The following is a 26,793-nucleotide window of genomic DNA, read 5'->3' as shown; positions in this document are numbered from 1 at the left end:
AAGGAGGCATTTGTACAGTGAGTTGATCTGGTTTCCCACAATGCCATTTAGAGGTAATTTTCTAGGAATCCATGCAGAAAAAATCAAAACTGTTGATCCCTCAGTGCCAGCATAAGAGCTCAGAGCTGTGCCAAGAAGGTTAACACAAAGTAATCCTTTTACTTCCTTGTTTCCCATCAAAGTCATTTTGTATGTAGAGGGTTGACTCTGGCTGGATTCCAGACACCCACCAAGGGGAGAGAAAACAGAACGAAGGGTTCCTGAGTTGAGATAAGGACCAGGAGAGAGCATTCACCGAATACCATGGGTAGAACAGACTTGACTTGTGGATATTAATTGACTTTATTATTAACAAAATCAAAATAGGATAATAAGAAGTAAAATAAATCTTAAAAACACCTTCCCCCCATCCCTTCCTCCTTCCCAGTTCTACCTCCTCTGCCATGGTGGCACAGGGAGACAGAGAATGGGGGTTATGGTCAGTCCATCACAGGTTGTGCCTGCTGCTTCTCAGAGAGGAGTCCTTCCCCTGCTCCAACTTTGGGCCCCTCCCACAGGAAACAGTTCTCCATGAACTTCTCCAGCGTGAGTCCATCCAATGGCAACAGTACTCCATAAAGTGTTCCAACATGTGCCACCTTTCCACAGGGTGCAGTCCTTCAGGCACAGGCTGCTCCAGCGTGGGTCCCCTGTGGAGTCAGATGTCCCACCAGGAAAACTGCTCCAGCATGGACTCCTCTTTCCACAGGTCCACAGGTGGAAAGTGGAGTCTGCTCCAGCATGGGCTTCCCACAGGTTCACAGGCATCCACCTCCTGTGGTGTGGGTCTCCTCCATGGGCTGCATGTGAATCTCTGCATCCCCATGGTCCTCCATGGTGATGCCTTAGGTTTTAACTTTTATATTTTTCAAATCCTGCACTGCCTAGTGTGTAACTCTGAAGTTTCTTGTAGCCTGTTAATTTCTGCTCTCTCCTGCTAGGTAGACATAACAAAGCCTCTCCAGGCCTGCTCTCCAAGGACACCCAGACTGTCCTAGGCCCAAAAAATATAAACCAAAAGCTTCTTAAGGGGGGCAAGCAGAGGGGAATTACATCATTAAACTGAAGCTTTAATTGGAGAATTAACCCTGATATGCAAATGAACCAGACCTATAAAAGTGTGAAGAACTCGTGACCTGGGGTCCATCTTGGCAATAGCCTCTGGCTCCCCAGGGGTACCTTTGAAGGCCCTTCAAATAAATACCTACCTTATTCCCTTACTCCTTTCTAGTCTCTGTTTTCAGGCGGCCTCTCAAGGCATCAGTGGGCTGCAGGGACATGGCTGTCTCACTGTGATCTTCACCATGGACTACAGGGGAATTTCAGCTCCTGGAACACTTCCTCCTGTTCTTTCTCCACTGACCTTGGTGTCTGCAGGGCTGTTCCTCTCACATATTCTCACTGCTCTTCTCTGGCTGCAAATTACTTCTGCAATAACTTTCTTTCCTTCCTAAATATGTTATCACAGAAGAGTTACTATCACTCCTGATTGACTCAGCCTTGGCCAGTGATGGGTCTGTCCTGAAGCTGTCTAGCACTGGCTCTGGGGAAGCTTCTGGCAGTTTCTCACAGAAGCCACCCCTGCAGCCCCTCTGCTACCAAAACCAGGCCATGCAAACCCAACACAGATGTCAGCCTTGTGGGTTCTTATGCTGCTAATCATGCTAAAGATGAGCATTTTTATGGAAACAGCTGATGTTTCCTAAAGGGAGCTAAATCACCCTAGCAGAAAAGTGGATCTGAATAGAAAAAAGAGGAAATAAAACAGTAACTTTATTTCCTACATGTCTTTCTCAGACCTACTTACATAGAGAAGATATTGTAGATACCCACACATCCAAATCAGATGGAGAGCTGGGAAGAAAACACTGATGCAAAGTAGTGTCTTTAGCATCTCATCATATTAGGACTCTAATTCTCTGGTCTCTTTATCAGACTTTTGTAATTACATGGAGCATGGAATGAGAAGGCAGAAAACTAAATGCAATTGATTCTGCTATTTGAACTACAAAGTTTGTGTAGGTGTTTGGGGTAAGGAAACAAAGCACATCAGCTCCTGAATGCTGAGCAGCAGCACTATAGCGATAATTGAGGGCTGAGGAGGAGGAGAATATTGCAAGTCTGAGAGAAACTTAGGCAGCACTGGAATTTGGTCTAGACTGGAGAACACTTCCACATTTACATTGCCACATCTTGAAAGCTGCTGAAATCGCAGATGTTTCATGATCCCCAGTGGCTGCCTTGTAGTATTCTGGTCCCTCTGATAACAATTGCTCAAAGTTTAAATGAGTTCTAGCAAAGGTTGTGCTTTTATAGTGGAGGAAAATACAGTTGGAATAAAAGAGGTCCCATTTCTGATCAACATGACTCAGCTGGAGGGAGGAGGGAGGCTGACTTCGACTTCTCACTTCTGAATTTGTCCTTAGAGAGTTAAGGGATGTGTGTGTGAAAGACAAGGCTGCCTCTTTTTCCTTTCTTTTCTCACTTGTACTGCAAACTTGACAGTAACAAAATCCCCTGTTAAATGATGAGAATAAAAGGACTCTTAGGAAACTTGCTGAAGTCAAGTTTTATTTATTTGAAAAGGTTTTTTCCGCACCCATCAATCCTTGAAGCTGCCTTTGCCAAGTAGCGTAAGGTCTCTTTGGTGTGGTGAGCTCTTGCTGGCTGGGTGTACAAGCATGCACAGCTGGAGCACACAACACTGTGGTAACATCTGGAATTTGTACAGAAGGTATCTTGGTAAGGAGATTTCCAATTCTACCAGAAGATAAATTGCCCTCTGTAGCCTCAGGGTTTCAGAGAACAAAATATTCCTGTAAGGATGACACCTCCACTACTCAGCTGTGAGAAGCAGAGTTTCTGGCACAGTAAGGAACCAGATCTTTACTTTCCCTGGTTGTTATCAAAGTAGTTGCAGTATGACCCACAAATTGAACATGGAATGACAGGTCTGATTGCAAAAATTAGTGCAAAGTGAGTAAATTGGAATTCCTTTATATATATTAGATCAAATTCTCCATTATCCTCCACAATCTTGTATGCACCATTAAAGTTCAGGGAGATGTGCATGAAAACCTTTTTATAAAGTTCTATCCTTCCCTCCTCCATTACATTGGTAGAGATGCTTGGAACCTTTACAACTGCTCTGATCTGGCATTCACTCTTACAAGGTACTTTAAATTATGGTGGTAACATTTTATTAAGGCTATCAGTGCCTCAGGCCAGTGCCATAACCCAGTTATTTGAGATGCTGGGAGGACAAACATCTGTTACGATGTGCAGCCTTGCTAATGGAAGATTCACTCTAATGAGGGGGAACCCTGGGTGTCCACAGGGCTAGTATAGAGGCTCCCATTTGATCCTTCACTTTCATTTCCAAGAATGAGGGCACAAGCAGAAGAAAGGGATGGGTGTCAATAAAATCATGGCACTCCTTATCCCCTTGGGCTTGAAGACACCTGGGTGTAAATTAGAGCAGCCTCATTGTGAAGCAAGTGTAAAGATCCCTTGAGAGCTTCTACTGTCCTACTTCTCACCTTGTGCTGCGTGTGGTTGAACAGCTCTGTGGTATCTAACACCAATTATGAAACCTGAATAATGAGGGGCAGGTGCACTTTGCCAAAAGTTCATGTTTTATTAAAATAATTCATCCTCACAAATGAATGCATTTTGCATGCATGGCATGTGGCTGAAAAGATTTCTGTCCAACTAGTAAAGAATAACCAGTCAGAAATAGCCTTGTATTGCTCTCAGCACTATTAAGTATCTTGCAATATGTTAACTTCTCAAGCTCCAGCAAACATCACCAGGTGTTCATGAAAGAAACAGAATCATGAAGTGAGACTTTAAAGGAACCGTAATAATGTAACATTAAATATTTGACCTTGTACAGTCTCTGTTCAAGTGCTCTACTTGCAGCAACACGAAATCAAGAGCTGTGTAGAAATACTAGTGTGCATGCTCTGTGGGTCATGGTAGGACCATGCTGGGAAAACAATGTCCCATGCTGGTCTCCTCCACCTGAAGCTGAAGAGTGAGGCATCCTGAAACTTTTTGTCTGAGTAGTCAGTCAGGTTTGACAAGGCTGACACCTCCCTTACCACACCCTCTACTTTTGCATGGTAGAGAAGGAATTGTGCAGTCCTAAGATTCATTCTTCCTGATGAATTCAAAGACTTCTTTTTTTTTTTAACCCTGCCAGAGACTGAGATGGTAATATTCCAGGGATTCTCTGGAAAGAGCACACCAGGCATCCAGTGTTGGGGCCCTCCCAGTGTTGGGGCCCTCCCCCCGCCATGTGGTCCTGGGAGAGGGGCCCTGGGGGGGAGACACGGGGTTTCCCTGCCCCTGGTCAGCCTCGTTCCCCATTGGTTGTTTTGTGTTCCCCTGCACGGGCAAGGACCCTCGGGTCCCGTGATTGAGCAGCTCCTGGGCAGATCCCGGCCATGCGGCTGGAGAAATAAACATCTCTGAAACATCTACCAAGAATCTGTCCATAGATATTTCTTTCCACAGGCCTCGTTGTTTGATACAGCGTGTTGCAGTATCTGCACTGTAACAGTCCAGGGAGCTGGAAATGACAGCTCTTGGCAGGCAGCTCTGGACTTGACTGCACACAGGCTCACAGTGAGCGTCTCGTATCAGTCGTTCCCTGCCCTCTCCAAACACTCACTGAGGCATATCTACTTTTTAAACTGCATTTTGCTGTAGGGCACTGTCAATCTGCCCATAATTAGGCACCATTTGAGTGTATTTAAGACAGATCTTCTCCAGTGTTGGGGCCCTCCCCCTACCATGTAGCCCTGGGAGAGGGGCCCTGGGTGGGAGACACGGGGTTTCCCTGTTCCTGGTCAGCCTCGTTCCCCATTGATTGTTTTGTGTTCCCCTGCACGGGCAAGGACCCTCGGGTCCCGTGATTGAGCAGTTCCTGGGCAGATCCCGGCCATGTGACTGGAGAAATAAACATCTCTGAAACATCTACCAAGAATCGGTCCATAGATATTTCTTTTCCACGGGCCTCCTTGTTTGATATATCATTTTACAGAATCCCCACTGTAACACTCCATGACAGGACCTGAATAACTTCTCTGAGCCCTCTCAGTTTGTTATTAATGACATTTCAGACCATGTCTGCTGTAGCTACAGAGGTGTTCCTACTGGCACCAGCCTCTTTTCACATGGATAGAACAGCTCAGATTCTGGAGTGCTAACTGTCCATTTGCTGGGGAGAATTCTGCCTGAGCAAAGGGAGAAAGTGGAAATTCCCAGGACTGACTTCCATGTCATCACAAACACGGACTTTGTGAATGCTGCCACTCAGCTTAAGCTGCCTCTTCCCAGGCAGCCCCTGCACAGCAGGGCTGGTGCACATCAAGCACCTTACAAAGACTCATAGCCCGATTAGTGGCTTGCACGTGCAAACTTGTCCTTACTGCCCAAAACTGTAGGAGTTAGGAACACAAGAGTCACATGCTGGTTTACCTGGATGATTTGATCTGTTTGGAAGGCCAGAGCTGTTTTTTTTGCAAGCTACAATAATGGGAATCAGTTACTAAGTCATATTCAGATTTGTACTTTGAATGTCAGATGTCACTGGTTATCAATGTGTTTCAGCTACTTTAAATTTATTTGGTTCCTATCCAGGCAAGGAGGGCATTAAAGAGAGGATGCCATTAAATAAGCTCAGAAGAGGCTATGTGAAATAGGAGGGGCTGGCAACTACTGCCAAAAGCAATGAATTACCAAGACATTGAGGGGAATTTCAGTGCGCCCCTGGGAATTCAGTTAAAGAATAAAATACAGAGATAAAATACAGAGATAAAATACAGAGGTTTCCCTGGTATTGGCAGGGACCAACACAGGGTGTTAAGTTCAGCTCAGGTAGTGTCCTTAGCAAAGACCCACTGTCCAGCAGCCTAAGCCTAAAACAGAGCTTTTAGGTCCACCATTTGGGGTTGGGAAGGAGCCTTTTTTTAAAACTAAAGAGATATGCCTAGCACTAATATGATGTATAAAGGAACTTTCCTATGTTTACTGAAGCAGTCATCAGCTGCTGACACTTTGCCTCTTTGGAACTGCTGTCTCCTAATATCCTCATGGCATCTGCAATTCTAAGGGAGGCACATTAGGAAACAGGGCTGCAGCATGGACTTTAGCTCTAGCTTGGGTTCAGGTGCCTGTAGGGAATATTACATCTCCTTTAGACTAACTTGCTTACAGAGTTTCTCCTAAGACCCACACAATTTTAATAGATTCTTACCTCAGGAAACAGAATGCTACTGAAGGGAGATGAACTATAAACTCCAAATTACTGCATTTTATTCTCTCCTGCGTGTAGTTTTCCCTGGGAAAATCATACAATCATGGTCTGGTTTGGGTTGGAAGGGACCTTAAAGATCAGCTGCTTCCAGCTCCACTGGAAGGGAGGGACACCATGGGGAGGGACACCATGAGGAAGGGACACTATGAGACTGCAGTTTGCAGCTCACTGGCCATTTGCACTCAAAAACTCTTTGATACCAAAGAAAGTCAAGGAACTTAGGATGTGGCCTTAGGTATGTCCTAAGGACTGTCCTAAGGACTGGGCCTTTCCAGAAATAGTGGAGCAAGGTTTAAGTGAGATCATCCAGCTATGACACTGATATTTTCATGCATTTGGATGAATTTCAAGCAATATCTATGTGACTTGATCCTACTTCAAGATAACTGAGTCCAGCTAGGGTAAGCACCCAAGAAACATTGATGGTTTCATCAAATTTAATCATTTGTATTTATTTATTTCATTTCTCTAGCTATCAAAACAGCTAAGAGAGGAGAACTGCTTTTCACCGTATCATCTCAGTCTTATCCTCTCACCTTCATTTCAGTGGGGCTAATTGTGCAAGTAGGACCACCAGAACCCAGTCCTTATTTAAGTATTTAAGTATTTTTCTACGTGTCCAGGTAGCAGTGACTCATCCAGGCCTCTGGGTGTATCACACACACGCTGTCTCCATCACAGATAATGGTGTGTCTCACTGAGCTGGCACACCAGTCCAAGCTGAAAGGTGGGGCTGATTGGAGGTGGTGCTAAAACTCAGCAAGAACCTCAAATCAGCATAATACATTTGGATCTCTAAATATGCATAAGTATAAACGGACAGCTTTCAAAGGGACTTGCTGGGGGAAAAAAAAAAGCTTTATGTTTGTATGTCTAAATACAAGTGCCTAGCTTGATACACAGTCCCTCAAAAAACTCTGACTTTTATGTATATTGGTGGTACTAATTCAGAGATCTGTATTTATGTTTCAAAAAGTTTGGAGTGGAGTATCAAAGCACAAAGTTCAAGTTTCCGTCATTCTGCATTTCCTGCCTATTCCACATCTGTTTTCTACTTTTTTCCTTCCTTCTTTACAGCATTAAGCCTCTATATTTGTTTTTCTTACTCATTCTTGATTTGTATTCTGGTCCCTTACGGCTTTGAAACATAATGTCAAACCAACAAATCGTGTAGATGTAATCTGTATTCAAAACAGCATCCCAAATCCATATATATGCACAAATATATATGTATGTCTGTATACATATATATGCACTCATGATTCACGTTATATATAATATAGCGTATATATTACAATATAAAAGTCACTGTATGAGCTCACATATAATAAGCCACCTTGCATTCTGCCTCTTCGTAGCGCTCTTTACAGCTCCAGGCAGTGCCACCAGGATGCCCTTCAGGACCAAGCAACCCCACGTTTGCTTGGTGGAGCTCTTATGCTTCCACTACGTCACACTTTGCCAATCAGCTCCAGCAGCAGGGCAGGTTCTCACATAACCTGTGCCATGGTGCTCCCACAGAGTCCCAGCAGTTTCAGTGCCACTGGGGAGAACTGCACTCGGTTGGTTTTCTCTTGAATAGTTTAGGAAATCTTGTCCTTTGATATGTTTATGTGGTTATTACTTACTGTCCCATGACCTATCACTTGGATTTAAAATACCAGGATAATGATGAGTGCAGAAAAGACAGAAACAAGCACAAGAATTTATGCATGGTGTGGGCTGCTGGTGATCTCACACGAGTTTAAAAATTCCAGCAGACATGTTGTTGCAGAGCATCAGGCAGCTGATAGGTCTGGCCCATGTACTGCACATCGGGATGAACACCTCAGGATTATTTCAGAAAAGCCTGGCAGTGTTATTAATGAGTGACTGCTGCGTCTTAAAATCTGACCATCTTTGTTTTCCAACACCACGGACAAGTGAGGCAGTGCCACTGAAAGTAGCTAAGCAATGGTTCTCGGCTGACACTTGAAACTAATCCAGTGGTCACTGGCTGACAGCAAAGGCCCCTCTGGGCATCCTACAGCAAACTGCCTTTGCCGACACCCTGTACACACATGAATGTGTTAAAATGACTTTGTCTCCTAGGATATGGCCTGGTTTCTAGTTTTTAAAAGTTAACCACAACTTTCAGAGCACCAGAAGGCAGGAATCAAGAAAATCAGAGGAGAAAAGACAAGTTTAAATGCCTGTTTCTGAGTATCTTCTTTCTCAGGCACAAATGCAGCCAGCACATGGCACTAGTCCAACATTTCATGCACTGGGGCACAAGTTTGAGCCCTGTTTCAGAAATACACTGTGCTTGGAGTGCCCAAAGCCCTCCTGAATAAGGGACCTTGTGTATTTTGGAATTGATAAAACACACACGTCGTTTTCCCGACGCGTATCAACACCCTGTGATGTGCAGGGCAGAGGGCAGCTGCCAGCGGATCGGACCCATCCTTTACGGAATGGTTACCCAGCGCTGCCTTGTTTAGGTGCCAGGTTCTTTCCGGAGAGGCAGGATGGTGTTTGGCGTCGGGGGAACCCCGGTCCCGTCCATCTTCCCCGCAGCGCTCCCAGCCCTCGGGTGAGCCGCCCCACGCCCCGGGGCTTCGGACGCAGCTCCAGGGCAAGCGTCAGCCGGCAAACACGGGACAGGTCCGGAGGAAGTTTCCAGTGGACTCCAGCCTCCGCTGGCGACTCCTGAGGGCAGCACACGCACTGAGGAAGGTGGTGCAAACACCGGTGAGGCGGTGACAGAGACCGTGCGGTGCCCAGGCGGCCACCGGGGAGCGACACCGCGGCGGGGCCACGGCGGGGGCCGGGGCCGCGGCGGAACCCGGGGCGGCTGCCGAAGAGGCGCGGAGAACGCAGGCGAGGCGCGGCTCCACGCCCAGGAGCGCCGCTTAAAACCACCACGGAAAGGTGTGGCCTCGCCTTTCCTCTACCGGCGGGGAGGGGACGGGACGGGACTGGACCTCCGCTCTTGCCGCCGCCGCCAGCAGCACTCGCCGCCCGCCCGGCTCCGCACAGCGCACCTGCCCTGCCCTCACCTGCGGGCCGCCCCGACCCCCGGCTCCCGGCCCTTCCCCGGCCCTCGGCGGACTGCGAGGGAGCGGCGGCACCGCGGCGGGCGCTGCCGGCCGTGAATGCCTTTCCTGCCGTCGGGTCCGGCTCAGTGTCCCCGTCGCTTCGCCCCTCGCCCCGCGTCGCCCCGGGCGGCTCCCCCGCTACCATGAGCATCAATGGCGGGTCCCACCCGCGCATCAACACCCTGGGCCGGATGGCGCGGGCAGAGTCGGGCACCGACCTGCGCTACGAGATGAGCTCCCATGTCGTGGGCGGCGGCGGCGGCGGCGGCGGCACCACTCACACCCACAAGACCTACTACTACCAGAAGACCTACGGCGGGGACTACGGCTCCGATGGATACGGGTAGGTGCGGGTCCAGCCGGCCCCCGGCCCCGCTCCCTCGCGGCCGCCTTCGGACAGCTGCCGTGAGCCCGCTCGCGGTGGGATTCCCTAGGTGCTCAAGCTTGCAAGTTTCTTTTTCCTGTTCCTCCCTGAGGCGTCTTAACTTCTAAAAGGCTTTTAAACGCAAGCGAAGAACTTACTTTTTGAAAACCGCTTTTGGTGGTGACTCTCCTTTGAAGAGAGTAACAGGACTAAAAACTGTGTCTCCCATTTGCACTGAGGGCTGTAAATGGGTCTGTGCTGGCTGTATTGACCCAACAGTTCTCTGCTGATAAACCCCCGCTTTGCTCAGTGATGCAAAACAAGCCGAACTGAAGTGAATTGTTTTATACCCCATGCACCCAGGCGCTGCCTTCCCCAACAGTTGCATAACTAGGGCTATAAAACCATTTTAACTAGTGGGAATTGTTCTCTTGTTAATTTTTGAGTTTGTTTCTAGCTTGTGCGAGGCCTGGGAGTTTAAGTCAGGATCTTTTATAGAGCGATCCCTGACATTTGATGGCAGGGGGCAAAGATACAGGACAAGCAACATCGGTCTGCTCTCCTTGCCTGTTACCTTTTTAAAATTCTGCTTGTCCTGTTGCTGTGAGCACAGTCAAGGTCTTGTAGGCAGGGTGCCAGCTGTGAATCCTGGCTTGGGGAATGTCTGTTCTCATGGATGCAGCTGTACCAGCAATCTGTGCACATCAAGTCTGACAAGGACTTTCTGCAGAGTGCAGTAATCATGAAGACTTATCTCCTTGTCTGGGAGTTCACAGGACTAAAATGCAGGCAGCAGTTACAGTCACTGAAGGAAGCAGTGTTGGCGTATGGTACAGCACCCATACAAAGCACAGCTGGTGGTGACTGGTTTGTGTGCATGGAATGGCTGTATTAAACCTATTGGTCTAATTATGGATGCCGCTGACTAAGGAATTGATGCAGAAGCACTGTCAAGTATTTTGTGCTAGAATTTAAGCCCTAATTTTATGTACAGTACATAATTAGATTGCAAAAGGGTTAGAATTAAACAAACATAGTAAATAAACAGCAGATGAGAAAAGACAGGCTTTTTTACGTCAAGCAGATCAATGAGAGTAGAGATCAACTGTAGAGAAGTAGCATTATCTTAGAGAGCACCGTGTGCTCTGCTTAGGTATGTCAGATCAGTTGCTAGAGCACCACTGAATGAATGACAAAACTTGCATTCTACAGATTTTTTGTTTATTACTTTGCCCAGTTCTTAGTTTTAGTTCTTTGTTTGACTTTCGGTTTGTTGTGTGCATAGGTAAGTTAGTTACAACAAATTACAGCTAGACCACATCTAGTTACTGATACAGTAGTATGAGAATATCTATTTATTGCTGTATAGTAAGAACAATTCAGTACTTTCCCATTGGGGAGTGCACACACTAGAACTCCAAAATGCCACTGCTGCATTTCATGTGTGAGGATTTGTTTCACTAGTGGTGCTTCATTGCAAAAACCTTTACTGTTTACAAGAGACAGCCAAGAAAAATGAATGACAGTGTGTGTTACTTCCTGGCCATTCTCTTTTTCCTCACTTTACACTGGTGCAACTATATTTGGATTCATTAGGGTGATCTCCATATCACTCCCAACTTTCACTAGAGGAGAAATGCTTTCCTTTAATTTAGCATTCTTTGGCTATATAGTTACATATTTTAAGCCAGTCTGTAGTTTGTTAGGCTCTTCTTTCTGTAGCATTCAGTGGTGGTGTAGCAAAAGTAGAAAGGACAGATCTGATCAAAAAGTTAACAACCTTATGTCAACATTTTTTCATTTGCTTTTTAGTACATAATATTCATATCTCCTTTTTGGGAAAGTATGCCTGGCAAGGAGGTTGCAATGAAAGTTCCTGTTAACTTCATTGTTCCACTTAGTTCCACTTTTGAGTGGAACTAAAGGCAATTATTATTGAGATAAAAAAAAAATTAAAAAAATGTATATTTATGCATTTACATATTGGTTTATGGGAAAAAATCTGACCATACCAAATACTTTTAATATTTTTTTGCAACAGAGTATGTGTGTTTGCCACCTTACTGAGTTACGTAGGTTTATTTTTAAGCAGTGCTGATTTGAGTTAAAATGTGTCTCCAAACAAGGGGTTTGTTGTCAGTTAATGAAAAAAGCAGTTTTGCCTGATTTTGCACGTGTGTTGTGTGCAGAAAATCCACTAAATCCTCTGCATGTTGTGCTATTGGGATCAGGGCTGTCATCTATGGAATTGGTTTTATTGATTGCATTTAGCCTGACATACTCAGTGCCAAAGTTTAGTGGCAGAAAACTGAGGCTTCTTTTTTCCATGGCGAAGATCACTCTACCCTAATTTTTAAACGCAGCAGGATTCAAGTTAGGGTCTAGTCTTGTAAGTTTTGGGGCGTATTCTGCGAAACAAGTCTGTGCTGAGTATTACATTACTCATAGAGCAATATGAGACGCTCCCTACCCTTAGGGCTCAGCAAGGTGCTTTTACAACATTCCCGGTTTCTTCTGGCTTGGGAACTCGGGATGAGCTTGGCCCGGAGTACAGATAGTCAGCTTGACAGTGAGTCACACGCTGCTAAACTGCCAATTCATCAGTCAAATATTTATCAATGTCTTTGCTATGGAGATAGAAAATCTGATAAACCACGGGAGAAAAGAAAAAAATGCAAAGTTGTGCAGTTTTATTTGTCATTGCTGAGATAAGGGAAAAAATAGGATTCCCGGTCACTGGGTGACATGAACATAAATTAATTTACACGGTTCTACTTAAGGATTAATGTAACTTCTGTTCTTCAAGTTAGAACAGGAGTTAGAAATCACATCGCCTGTCCTACACTACTCTGAGGAACCAAGAAACAAAGTAAACGTGGAGAAAACAGACTCAAAGCCACGCTTTTGTCTTTCCCATCAGTCTCGCAAGGATCTGTAGAGTCCTGGCTAAGCTGAGTGGTGGTAGAGCTGGCGTGGTGACTTCCCCTTTGAGCTGCTCAGACGGCGAGGGAGGAATGTGTCTGAATCGCTGCGGAATACCTGCCCTGCCGGCAGAGCCTGCGCCGCGCTCGGGCTGGCAGGGAAACGGTGACGCTGCCACGCCGTGACAAGAGACTCAGGCTGCGCTTTCCCAGGTCACTGTTCCGTAGGGACGTGCGTGAGGTTCGAAGCTCCGTGCCTTTGCAGGTGTGGAAGCCTCTGTCAGGAGAAGGGGTTTTGCTGCGTGTCAAGCGGCTGCTCTCCAGCAGAGGTGTATTTCCATGATCCACGCTAGAGCCAGAGTTTGGCACCTCCCTCTCTCCGAGGCGGAGGTGGGAGAGGCAGCGTGCGAGCCGCCTGCTGCATCGGGCAGGTACGGCCTTTGGGAACGGTTCTGTTGCTCCTGGTGATTCATACCAGTGGGAAAAAGCACGAGGATTCTCTGAACAGGTGTGGCTCGATCGCTTGTGAAAGCCTGCATGCTGCAAAGGCATTAAGACTCAGGGGTCTTAATAATTCAGTAATTCACTAGTGACTCCCAAGTTTTTGCACATTTGTAATGGTATTTAGAGCCTGATTGTGCCAGATGCAGAGGTCTTTTGAGGTTTCCAGCCATGTGCATACTTGGCAGATGGGACTAGTTTGGTGAGGCTGTGGTGTGCCAAAACTGGTCCTAGTTAGAGCAGACATATGGGGAGAGCCCGGTTATGAAACTCTTGATGATTTTACAGTTTGTATTCACCTTCTTTGAGGTAGGAGCGGGAAAGCTGGACTACAGCATTTTAATTCCTGGTTATATTCTTATGGATGTTGTGATTCACCACCTTTATGCCGTTGCATTTTCCAGCTGGCAGGTGGTGGCGGATGGGTGGTGGTTTGGTCCCGTGGTATGTGCAGGCTCTGTGCTGGGAATGCAGATTCCAGGTCAGGTTTTTCTTCTGACTTGCCTACCCTGGGCATACCAGGTAATCCCTTTATGAATCTTTTGCTTGTTCAAACAAGTTTGGGTGGAGGGGGCGGGAAGTGTGAAGAAAAAGAAGCGCTATTTTTTTGCTCTCATTGAGTTATGGGAATCACTCAGTACTCTGGATCTGCTAAAAGACTTTCTTTTAAAGCTTGCTCCACTTTTTGAATGAAAAAAAATAATTTCAAAGCTTTGCATTTTTAAAAGGCTAAAAGTTTCGTGGAGGACTTGGAAGATTTACCAAGGATTCTTCTGATTTGTTTTAAATAGTATCTTCGGGACTAGATCAACCTCTTTATGCTTCCAAAGCTATAGGGAGCTGTGAAGCTGTGGGAAGGCCCCTCAGAACTGCTGGATGTGCTTCTGTGTCTCCTTTGCCCTGCTTCTCTGGGCATTGATCACACCCTGGATAACCCAGCAGCCTCTGGATGTGTAGTAGCAAAAGCAGACACCAGAACAGCCCCCACGGCCCAGGTGATTGTGCTGGGGGTGTGCTGGTCTTGCAGCAGCAGGAGGCAGATGAGAAAGCAGAAGGTAGCTGGCTTTCTTTCTTGCTCCTCGGGTTCTTCCTGTCATCCTTGCAGTGATGATATCAGCTGCCATGTGGGGCCTGTGAGGGTGCAAGCTGAGTGTTTAGAGAAGATATTTGATTTGTTCAAAAAGCATCACTTGGAATAATTTTTTGACTGCTTGAATAAGTCAGTGGCAGCAGTACTCAGCCCTGCTGTGCTCGGGGGATGTGGGCACCGCTGACATGTCTGTCTCAATTCTCATAACTCATCATGTGGCCTTGAGCATGTTTCTCAGTCCCTTTTAGGAAAAGCAGGAATAGTTGTTTCTTGTTTCAGTAGAGCTGGGGGTCTTGTGAGATTCACTGGTACTGCTCATGAGTTAAACACAAATCCTAGTTCAGACACTTGGGATTCAACAGTAGAGTAATGGCTGAGTTTAGCTCAGGCGGGGTATATTCCAACAGGGAGCTGTTGCCTGAGCTGCTATCCTGCCCAAATGCCAGTGGCAGCAGGGGTTGGGCTGTCCTCTCATTTCTCAGGGAGAGCAGGAGCATCATATAGCAAGGGAGCAATGTGTTCTGCCTTGACATGCACTGAACAGGGTGGCTCCTGTGCAGAATGATGACAGGGAGATGCTATGCTTTTCCTAGGGCTCTTCTGACAGTAGAGAGCAACAGGCCTACATTTTAACATCCCAAATAAAATCAATTCATCTGTCTTTTGAACTGTTTTCATAATTTTAAAATGAAGATGCTACCCCCTTTTGTCTTCCTTTGTTCCTTTAATAGTTAATGACTATTAAAATTATTTTAATAAAGAACTCTGCTTAATAGGATCTTTTTGAAATTCATGAGTTGCCTTCCAAATAAGTGCCATGATCTAAAATGAGTTGTATGGGACAAATACGTAGTTAAGGTCTGAGGCAGTCCAGGCTGTTTCACTCAGCACTGTTCTGTGGGGTTTACAAAACCAAAGCAGCACAGCAAATCGTCAGGTTATTGCAAATGTATCTATTTATTAGTAGGAGACCCTGCATTCTTTTGTTTTGAGTCCTGCTGAAAGACCAGCCTCCAGTTCTTTCCATTTCTGCTGGAATGGTTGATAGCACATGCTGTATTTACAGAGCAGCAGTAAAACAGATGAAAAATCTGCCCATATTTTCACTTCATGGTGTGCCTACAGTGTCTGATACAGCAGGATCCTATTCATAGGTTCGAAGTTTAGACACTGCCAGAGTTAAATCAAATTGTCACAGCAGCAGTAGGTGTTATAGTGACCAAACATTACTCTAAACTTGTTCAGTTTCATGTGAACAAAATCAGACAAAACAACAGAGACACTGACAAAATACCATGTAAAGTAATCCACTTAATCTGTGTTCTCTGTGGATTGTTGGTATCCTACATTTTTGTGAGAGGCAGAAATGTATTTTTATGTAGCATGTAGGTTACATGGTTTTACTTTAAAAATCCAGCTTTGTTCTTGCCTCCATGCTATGATGCTGTCCAGCACGTTCAGGGGTTGCCTCAGTTTCTTTGGTCCAGTGTTTTCTGGGTTGGATACAGATTTACTTTGGCTGTCTGTTTCCTGCTGCCTCAGGGTTGGTTGTCTTATTACTCTGAATTAGAGTTTCTGCTTTGATCTGCTCATCCTGTTGGCTTCATTAAGAGGTGTATTGTACTGAGGGACTTTGACACTGCTAATGAAGTACCTTCCTGTCACATGGGTGAAATGTATTGAGGATGTGTCCCTGTGAGATTGTGCTAGTGCCATCTGATGTATCAACATCGGTATACGTATGTTGAGGTATAGTCTCGCTAAGTATTTTTATATTTAAGTTCAGAGACTGATTTATGCCCTTGAGCATATTTGTACAGCTAAATACCCTTCAGATTTGAAGTCCTTGATTCCTGTTGGCTTGGTGGAGCTATGCCATCAAACATCAACTCCTGTGCTGGCACCTGCTGTCTCTGGGTGTGCCCCACTAACCCCATGTAGCTCTGTTTGGTCTTCTGACAGATTTGAAAGCCAATGCCTCTAACAGGCCATGGCCTTTTTATCATTATCATAGGATTGATCTCCATATTTTCACTAGCAAAACTGGTTAGCTTTTTAACAACAAAGATAACATCCAAGATGTTAAAAGCAGCATTAATAAAATAGTGTGCTCTTTTCTGTTTTCAATTTGTATAGTTCCAACTTCTGCCATTATTTTGGTTATATCTTTTATCTACTGGATTGGAGAGCCTTAAATATGTGCTGCTTTCTTCTTGTGAAGGTCCCTGTGAACTGTAAACAAGTAACTTGTAGATCTTTATTTGAAGACCTAGATAGGATGTGCTTAAGCCTCTCCTTTCAAGGCCTCTGCTTCTGCTTTTGAAACAATTCTGTGCATCTATATTTAACTATCTTCAGGTTTTTAATTTTTAAAATTATTTGGATAATAATTATGGATGTAGCATTAGGATGAACGCAAAATGCTCGTATTTCTACTTTTTTATATTTTAATTTGTTTTAATAGCTTGATTTACTTGAAAATGGCTTTTTTCCCCAATTTCTTACCATGCTAACTATAATAGCTATTGTTTAGACCTTGTCATGGTGAAGTGATGTCTTTGAGTTCAGTAAGGTTACACTGAAGCCAGTGGAGATAGACTGATTGGTGACAGTATAAATCTGGTCACCATCTACAGTTCATTTGGCATTAATGGATATCCAACATTTGTAGCTGCCAGAACATGATGGAAAAAGTGATTCAAGAAAAAATACTCTTCCAGTGTTCTAAAAAGAGAAAATTGCTCGGAAGGTTCCTTTCTCGTCTTTATTATGTTCCATTCATGAGAATAATTGTGGGCGTAATTAAATGTAAATTTCAGATGCAGTCAGATATTTCTATATCTAAACACAGCAGCGATGCCTAAGGAGAAGGAATGATTTAGAAAAGGCAGCTGACACGAAGCCTGGCACAAAATCAGACCCATATGTTATTTTTCATAATTGTTTCCTTTAAGCTGTTTCCAAGACACACAGGGGTGCATAGCGCAGTGGGGCACAGTGTTTGTGCAGCCAAAGGGTCACAGTACAAGCCGGAGGCTGCATGTGTACAGCTTGTTTTATGTCACCCAGTGACTCTCCAGTCTTGTCTCTACATCTTTGAGGGTCTGTTCCCTGGTATTGGGGGAAGCTGCTGAAAAGTTGCTCAAACCTTTTGCATTTGTTCCAGATGAGCTGATAGGAGAACAGCAGGCTGCTGATGCATCAACTGCACATGCTGCAGAAGAGCTCTTAACAATATTGAGTGTTTCTCACCCCTCCAGTGATTTTGCCAAGGACAGTTCTGCTGAGTTTTTTTCATTGTCACAATTCCTTTTGTGAAGGATGGTCAGAGCCTGTTCAAGTCAGTGGAAAGATTTCCATTGAATCCAGATTGCTTGCTTGGCTCCGAGTTGGACAGGTTCACACTGGTAGTCTTTTTGGCATTAGTGTTGTAAGGAATGTTTGACTCTTCAGTGATTTGTAATGGAAAAGGTTACCTACTGTGAGCACAAGAGTTAGAAAACTAGGCAAGGCTTGGAAACACCTTAGTTCTTACTGTCTGTTAGTGGTTTATTTCAGTTTCACTGGCAAGTGTTTGGTTTTAGGAGCCGCCTGGGCTTGCCTGGGAGATCTGATCCCATCACCAAGGAATGGTTCCTCATTTGAAGCACCTCATCCCCATTCAACTAACAGTGGCTCACTTTGGTGGCTGAATCCTAAGCGCTGGAAAAGCAACATTCTGGCAGTATGGATGCAGTAGATTATGTGTAAGACAGCAGTAATGGCCCCGTTACCTGCCTTGGTTTTTTTTCCCACTAGTGTTGGAAAGTTCTGGAGTTTTACTTGGAGACTTCAAACTCATGCTTTATGTATTTGTAAGAAAGCATGTCCTCTGACTCCAGGCCCTACATCTATTTTTGTAGTAGCTTCTGTATCGTGCAATTAATTCCTAAGACACTGCACTAGCTTTGTGCATTTCTGCTGATAAAAGAGCCCTTCTTACACTTGTGTGGACTTGTGTGCTCATGTGCTTGCATAGCCAAGGATCCTGCTTTCCTTGTATGCCCTGACATTGATGGCTGGTGGGATAACATGAACAATTACATCACACAAAGGCTATGCTCTAATGTACTGACTTTAACAAAGATTGTGAATAATTTGTTCTCGCTGTAATGCTGCCAAAGTTTTCTTTATCAAAGCTACAAATACCTATGCTGGAAGAAAAACTTTCTCCTTTATGGCATGCCAGTTTCCATGTTCTACTCTATCCTGCGGCAAAGTCAGTCCATGCCTGCTACTGCAGAACTATAAAGTGGGTCTGCCATTGCGGAATTGTCATTAAAAATTCACAGTGCAGTTAATGTGTGTGTGTGTGTGTCTCTGTGAACCTAAATGAGGTGGATTATTCCGTGTAACTTCTCTTAGCTGTTCTGAATTTGTGTTTCTTGTATTTTTTCAAAATGTGCAATTGCTCTGTATTTACTTCATCTTCTTCTTCTCCCTCACAACAGTCAGAATGGGACCTGCACCATGTCCAGACGCCAGAACACCATCCAGGAGCTTTTGCAAAACTGTTCGGATTGCCTGACGCGAGCCGAGCTCATAGTGCAGCCTGTGAGTGCTTCTTGTTCTTCTTACCCAAAGTGATTATGAATATTACATACATATTCTGTGTTGTTATCTGAACTCACAGGCTCTGCTTCTTCATTTCCTTTCTCCCCGTTCAGCTGCTTGTGTGAGGCAACTGGGAGTGAAATGACATACCTCCCTCCTAGGTCTCCTTCTTCCCTCTGTACTCTGTTCAGTAAAACTGATTGAAATGTATCTGGTTAATAAAAGGGGTCTTCTTGATTTTTTTAAAAAACCCAAACCCACCCTCAAAAAGATTCTACTGCATCTTATTTTTCACTTTTAGATCAGGACCACTGTCAGTGTAAACACCTGTTACTAGTGTTAGGACTACTTATACTCTCTTAGTGGAAATACCTTCATTACCTTTATTTTATTTTTCCAGATGATTGCTAAAGAAGTAAATGGAACTAGACTAAAATCCTCCTGGCTGTTTCAGCTCAAATACATACAGATAATCTCTGCAGTATGCTACCCTGGTACAAACCCAGAGTGCCTGGGGGTGGGTTGCTCACTGATGCTAAATTCACTGCTGGCAAACATGGGGTGTGCTCTGTTCCTGCTGAAGTCAGAGGAGGTGCATCCTGCTGTTGAGGCCACTGAGATGTGAAACCCATTCACAGTTCTGGCAGTAGATGTGATTTAATGCACACTTTTGGACCCTCTGTGGACAGAAAATTCTTTCAGAAATGAACTCTGTGGTTAGGAGTTCATTTCCTTTTCAGAGATACAGGACGTGTGAGCATGTTTATATAAAAAGCAATGCCAGAGTAAACACTGCCTTTTGTTCAGGATTAATATTATTCCAGTGAAGTTGAAAGAAAGATATGTTTAGTTCTAGCTTGGTGCCACAACATGCATTGCTTACTTTGTTTATTTCTTTTCTTTCTGAGGGACAGAACAATGAGGTCCATAACATTTTACTTGCAAAATCAGGTCACGGCTGCCTTATGTTTTGTTCAGCATGACTGTGTCAGTGTGGGATGAGGTCAAAAAGCCATGTCTTCCTGGTTGAAACACCATGACCATGCTGGTCCAACTGCACTGAGAGGGTGCATGGAGTTGCCTAGACTTTGGGTGATGAGGTGCAAATGTGATGGGGCATGGAGCTGGACCCAGGCAGATGGTACCACTCATGTTTCTGCAGGAGGGGGAAGTCTTAGAACCTCAGGGAAACTTGTGGAAAATTGGGAGCAATATCCACCATCTCCTACTAGGACAGTGTTTCCTTGTCATCTTCTAAACACAAAAGCATAATGTCTTAAGAAATTAGCACACCGTGTGAAGCCTTGGCTCCACTGAAATAAACATCAAGATGTGCTGTTCTTTATGGAAAGTTTTGTTTGATATTACATTTTAATAATTTTTTCCATATTTTGTTTCAATAAGAACTTTCCAGTGACTGTGGATCCTTGCTAGTTGGCCTTCTGCTGGTTAAAGCTGGCAGAGATTTGGCAGTTGAAACTTACCAGGCTTCCTAAGAAAAAAATACAGTCCTCACAGCATCTCTTTTAAGAAAACCAAAATGAAGCTTAGATAATTAATATTTAATTTAATCTCCCATCTTTTTTTTTTCTTTAGGAATTGAAATATGGGGATGGTGTCCCACTTAGAGGTAACAGGGACCTGGAAGACTGTTTTGCACAGGCAAATGACCAAATGGATATCCTGGATGGGCTGATCAGAGAGATGAGGCAGATGGGCCAGCCCTGTGACATGTATCAGAAAAGGTATTGTCAGGGAAGGGTTGGAGGTGGGAATGTGACTGATAAAAGTTTGTGGTACTTCAAGTATCTCTGTTGTTGCAGGATGTGATAGAAATCAGTAAGGTGGAACTAAATCTGTTTGGTCATGCTAACATGGAGAAGGGCCTTGCAGTAATATATTTCTGATAGAAATTTATGCCTTAGTTATCTCCATGAAATCTTAATCAGTATATTTTTTCCGTAGTCTTTGCTTTCAGCACTTTGTTTTGAATAGCTGGTGGTCCATTAGGAGAGATAAATTGCATTGTTTGCATGTTTTCTGGGTGCTTTGCTCACAGGCACTAAGTGGTTCTTTGCCTTTCAGGCTGCTTCAGCTCCAGGAGCAAATGCGTGCCCTGTACAAAGCCATCAGTGTTCCCCGTGCCAGGAGGGCCAGCTCCAAAGGTGGTGGCTGCTTCTCCTCTCAGAGTGGCTCAGGCTGGGATGAGTACACGAAACGTGTCACAAGTGAATGTTTAAGCTGGATGAGGCAGCAGAAGGTAAACCTGTGCAAAACCCAGGGAAAATGATAAAACCTGGTGTAGTAATGTTTTGGGTGCCAGTAGAAAAGTAAAAGTACACATGAATTTTCACATGTTATTCCAAGTTCCTTTTTTTTACCCTGTAGTACTGTAGATATAGTGAATTCCCACTGAAATCCAAACATGGATCGTGGTCTTCTTTTGCAGAGGAAAAGGTGTGGAAGTTAGATTTGAAAGCTAAATGAAACACAGGTGTTAACATAACAAAAGGCATTGGCATATTTGCATTAGAGATTATTGTGCTCAGTATTTCCCTCCTTCCTTCCTTGCACAGATTTCCTTTGATTCATACTTACTTTAACCCTTTACACGGATAGGACCATCTTCACAGATTTAACCATTGTCCAGTGTTTTACAGTTGTTCTCCCCTTTTACTCTTTCTTTATCACAGAGAGGTAGAGCTGATTGCCATGGGACTAGGCTTTCAGAAGTCAGTGCTTAAATGCACACAGAAGTGCTGAAGCTACTGTTTGTTGCATTCTGAGAACAAATTTGCCAATTCACAGCTGTTGCTAATGTAACATGGAGTGGAAAACACACACAGAGCCCATACTCTGTGCTGTTGAGGTGAAAGTTGTGTGTTGAAGTGTGAGTTTGTGGTGGGACAGCCCTTTCTGAGGGACAGGTAGGGAGGATGGAACAAGGTGGCTGAAGTCACACTTTGCAGGCTCCTTTTAAATTGAAATTGCATTATTTTTATCTCTCTTTATTAGTTTGTTTCTTTGTGATTCCATCCTTATTATCTGGGTATAGCATTTGCCAGGTGGGTCTTACACAAACCAGATGAGGAGGGTAGAGCTCTGTAGAGCTGCAGTATTTTTAAGTGAGTGCTAGTTATAGTCTAGTCTTTTGGTGTGGCATGTTTCAGAGGAGGAAGGGGAAGTGGAGGTGCACTCCTTGTGTTGTAATGTGTGTAAGCATTGTGCCTGGACAGCAACAGCAGAGGTTATTGCTCTACACATGCTGTGGGAGAGAAGGCTAATTGTCAGATCTACCGTGGCTTGAGGAATGATGTTGGACAGACTCTGGGCATGCTTCCAGTGATGAAAGATGGTGAACATGCTGCACCTCCCAAAGACACCACGTGATGCCCTGCTCAGACACCCCTCGCTAAACACAGGGAGCATAAGCAAGTGCTTTATAGCTGTGTTCCCACACTAAACCTCCTGTGAAAGTAGAAGGCACTCTCTCTCTCTCTCTCTTCACCTTCATCCCTACAGCAAAGCTGAGGTGGGGCCAGTAAGCACTTACCTCAGTGGGAAAATTTATTTTGAACTTGCCACCATGCTGCTTCTTTCCGTCGTGACTTGCTGTGTCCCATTACTTGCTCACATTGAGACTAGGATAGTGTTTCCCCTAGTAATGCGGAAATGGGAAAAAGTTCTGAGCACCTGCAGTTTTTTGCTGTTTTTCTGGTTTTTTTCTGGATGGTTTGCTGATAGGAGAATCAGGTGGTAGGGAGGGTTGGTCAAATTTCCAGTGCAGAACTAGGGAAAGTGCAGTGAAATCCAGACAGCCTTTGTTCACATATGGCAGCCAGCCACGACTGCCACTGTTGCTACAGTCTCTTTAGACTTTAAATATAACAACAAGGGTCAAAGTCCTGTAACTTTTAAATGGCTGAATGAAAAATGGTTTCATTTGTTGGATCATTTTCAACACTGCCTTTGAACCCCTACGCTTGAGTTCTGGCTTTATTGTCATCTGTTGACTCATAGAGATTAGACTCCAGGCTGGTAATTACTGAATTCAGTCCCAACCCAAGATTAAGAGACCTATTTTTTTACTGGGCATGTGCACAGACAGGCATTCAGACAGAGCCCTAGTGTATCTTTGCAGCATAAAAGAGGATTTGGAGTTTGTGGAGCTGAATTTAGAGTTAGGTGGCTTTTAATATTTGAAAAAAATGAAACAAGAAGCTGCAGTCAGTTTTTGGGTTAGTAGTTAGCAGGTGTACTGTTCTCAAGGCTGTTTCTAGAGATTTTCACTTGGTATCCTACAATAAATGTTGCCAAAATGCAAGACAAACAACATATTTTCTAATCATTTCAGTTTATCTTCTGTAAGGTATTTTTTCATTTAGTGTGGCTCCATTTAACGGAGGTTTTTGAAGTTTACATGACCAAATTAAAATGGAAATCTGATGTACTGGGCTATAGAACTTAACTGGGCATTGTCACATGAATTGCATGAATAGCATTGTTTGATAAAGTCATTTGTTTTCAGAGTGATAAGAATGTAATTTTACTGTAGAACATAAAATAACAGTTTGGTCCAAAGAAAACCAGATGAAAATACACTAGTGAGTGTGCTTCATCTAGTCTAACTATAAAATGAAATATTTTTCCTATTTTGTTTCTTCTGCTTTGGGAGCCTGTCACACAGTTTAATTGATGGCAATTTAGAGAAATTGTAACCCCCTATTCTGAACTTCTGTTTATTTCAGTTTTACTCTCTACCACATAGTCTGTTTCCTTCAGTTGAATTCCTTTATGCTCCACTTTAGGCAATAATGTTGGAAATGAAAGTACCAATCTTGTTTCTTGCTCCTAGGTTGAAATGGAGCAAGTGAAGTGGGGGTTTGATGCAGCATCCATTGAGCAACAAATTGGCGAGCACAGGAGAACTCACAATGCAATCGGAGACTATCGTTGGCACCTGGACAAAGTCAAAACAGATCTGGTAATTACTGTCCTCCCTTACACATTGCTTGGTCTGGATTTATAGCATTGTCTTACCGGTGTTCCACTACAAAAAAGAAATACTGGAAAGTTCATCCTCTCTTCAGAAAGTACTGGTGTCATGATAGCAACCACTTTCAACCCTAATTCCGTGATAATTTTGTGTTTCACTTCTTTCCTCAGAATTTTAAAATGAAAATTTAGTAGCTATTTGACATTTTGTTGTTGTGCACCAAGGCTGGCAAATGAATATTGCCATATTTTTTGTGAGAAGAATGACTAAGAATGATTATTCTCACATGCTGTCTGAATATATTAAACAAGAAAGTGAAAGAATAAGATGCAGCCTTGAGTCATCAGGTTTTTTTCTGTGAAAAATGCCCAAATTCTGGGCTAAGATTAAAGCTTTTCTTAGGTGTTGATACTATTTTTGGTTTGGTTTTTTTTCCACTGAGACTTCTGTTGCCCTCTGAGTTTTGTGAGTGGATTGGAATAAAGAAGTGACTGAAAATGCAATTGTTAACTTCCTCCCCTATCAGCCCAACATTTAGGTATAGGAGAGACAAGGCTTATTTAATTTCCATTCATCTTTTATCTTAATTGGGAGGAGAGTTCAATCTAAAGAAAAGATAGTCTGTTCTGGAGCCCTGATCTCTCAACCGAGCTGAAGAGTGAAAAGGATTTTACTCCCTTTTCCCTTCTTCAAATAGGAAAGGTGATATTCTGCCCTGTGGAATACCAGTTCCAAGGCTGGGCAGGTTCCCAGCCATAGAAACAGGGATAAAGACTGGAGCTGTCTGCTCACATCATAATTTATACTAGTTCATAATCTCCAAAGCTGGCTCTAGGACTAGCTGGTCTAGGAGTTTGGTGCAGAAAGAAATCCAGTTTCGAGTGTTGTTTTGGTATTGCAGATTATGTGCAGACTTGGTTATATGCTAAGCATCCCTGAGAATAATAAGTTTGTCCAAGCCTTGTTTTTATTCTTCCTGAGTCATCCAGTGGAGCAAATCTGCTGCTGACAGATGTCTCTTGCAGACATTTGCAGGTTACCACTTGCAATTATGATATTGATACTGTAAAGCAAATACCAGCAAATAGGCAACTTGTAAAAGGCTCACTAAGTGTTTGCTGTCTTCTCTGTTCCAGCGGGAGAAGGCTGCGGTTCATCAGCTGGAGGAAGAATATGAAGGCCTGCTGGTAAGCATGGGATGTGATAATTTCTGATACCCTGTTTGCTTTATTAGCACCTACGTGATTGTCAAGGGACCCTTCAGGTTTTGGCACAGTGACAGATCCATATTTAAATAATTTTATTCAGCAGTGCTTTGTAGTTTCTGAAAATTTTGTTTTGAATCACAGACTTGAGATTAATTCATTGCCTGCTGTATAACTGACTTACTCTCACAAGGAAGTTTCTAGTTTGCACCTGGTGCAGGGAGTTGGTCACTACGCTGGCAAAGAGTAGAACTGTACCTCCTTAATGGGAGTAAATATAGTGATGAAATTAGGCTTAAAAAGTTACTCAAAGGTAGGACTAGAACCAAATTCTGTGTAGGGCTGTGCATCTTCCCTGCTGTGGATCTTCATGTAAAACACAGTGAGAATCTTGTGCAAATGGTTTATTTAACCCTTGGGATCAGAATTTGATTCCTGGCAGTCTGATTTCAAGCAACAGGATGTGTATTATGATGTGAAGACAAAGAATGTTTTCATGAAGTGTCAACTGTGCAAAAGATGCTGCTGTAACATCAAGGATGGACTATGAGCAGCAATTGCAAGTAAAAGTGATGTTAAATATTCAGACATTTCTTGCACTTCCCTCCATACCTTTTTGCTTGCCTGCCTACATGTCTGCTACATGTGTGTTTGAAATAACTTTGAGAAGTTGCTTACATTAGGTTCCCATTGTTCTGTAAATACTGACATGTTGTCCACTGTCCATTGCCAACAGGTTTCATGGTTCAATAAACCCAGGGACATCTGCTGTCCATTGCCAACAGATTTTACAGATGTGTGGGTTTTCCTGTTATTTTACTTAAAAAAAAAAAAAGCCATGCTGTGCTGTGCTCTTGGCTTTCCTTTCTCCACCCAACTCAGGCATTTATGTGTTTATGGCTTCTCATTTCTGTACTTCCTTGCAGAAATATTCCTTTGAGAGAATGGATCAGCTTCGCCAATTCCAGAACCTCATCCAGGCCACCAGCAGAGAGATCATGTGGATCAATGACTGTGAGGAAGAGGAGCTCCTCTACGACTGGAGTGACAGGAACACTGATATTGCTAGGAAGCAGGAATCTTTCTCTGTAAGACAGCTCAGCCTCCCCATGCTTTCCATGGGCCCTCTTGGAACAGTTAGGGAGGAACAGCCTCTCTTGGAGACACTCATCACAGGATGTTTCTTCACTCTTTTGAAGTTCCTGGGGTTTTTTATCAACAGTTTTCATTTAAGTGCTGTGTAATAACCTTTTGAGGCAAGGCAGGACATTTTTTGGAAGATTTTGCTCCCATTCAATGAATTGTCATGGTTTATTTTGACTTTGGAATGTGGCCTTCTTGGTACAGTCCACTACGGACCAATGATCACATGCAGCTTGTGCTGGCACACCAAACTAAGGGACTTGAATCAAGCAGTTTTATTTCTCCCTCTTAGGACTATGCAGGGGTCAGAGGTCCCTGTATTTGGCCCTGATTATCTGTCACTGGGAAGCAGAGCTATGCTCTCTTCCTCTGGTGGCTCTGCCAGCAGCACGTAGAGTGCACGGTCAGACGTAGTTTGCCCTGCTCCTTGTCGTATGTAGGTGCGTAGGGAAATTGAGCATGTGTGTTTGTTTAACCAGCATTGGTGCTGATCACCAAATTGAAAAAGGAATGAAAGTTCACACTGTTAGGGAGGTGGGTTT

The 26,793-nt window shown here is 43.9% G+C and overlaps 1 protein-coding gene across 3 annotated transcripts in view; it reads left to right on the top strand.

Moving 5' to 3' along the window:
- Positions 1-26,793, top strand: part of DSP (desmoplakin) — a 52,659-nt gene that overhangs the window by 4,261 nt on the left and 21,605 nt on the right. The window contains exons 1-7 of one of the 3 annotated variants that reach the window (XM_069008148.1): positions 9,286-9,781; positions 18,805-18,907; positions 20,504-20,652; positions 20,993-21,167; positions 23,763-23,891; positions 25,040-25,090; positions 26,035-26,196. In XM_069008148.1, the coding sequence (XP_068864249.1) occupies positions 9,582-9,781; positions 18,805-18,907; positions 20,504-20,652; positions 20,993-21,167; positions 23,763-23,891; positions 25,040-25,090; positions 26,035-26,196 (969 nt within the window). In that variant the 5' untranslated portion in view covers positions 9,286-9,581. Of the gene's footprint in view, positions 1-9,285; positions 9,782-18,804; positions 18,908-20,503; positions 20,653-20,992; positions 21,168-23,762; positions 23,892-25,039; positions 25,091-26,034; positions 26,197-26,793 lie in introns of those variants that run through there. The other 2 variants (XM_069008150.1, XM_069008149.1) reach the window with 2 other exon arrangements.

Source organism: Aphelocoma coerulescens, chromosome 2, assembly GCF_041296385.1.
Source record: "Aphelocoma coerulescens isolate FSJ_1873_10779 chromosome 2, UR_Acoe_1.0, whole genome shotgun sequence".
Taxonomy (NCBI): domain Eukaryota; kingdom Metazoa; phylum Chordata; class Aves; order Passeriformes; family Corvidae; genus Aphelocoma; species Aphelocoma coerulescens.
Note: the sequence above shows the minus strand (reverse complement) of the source record. Positions and strands in the feature narration are given on the sequence as shown.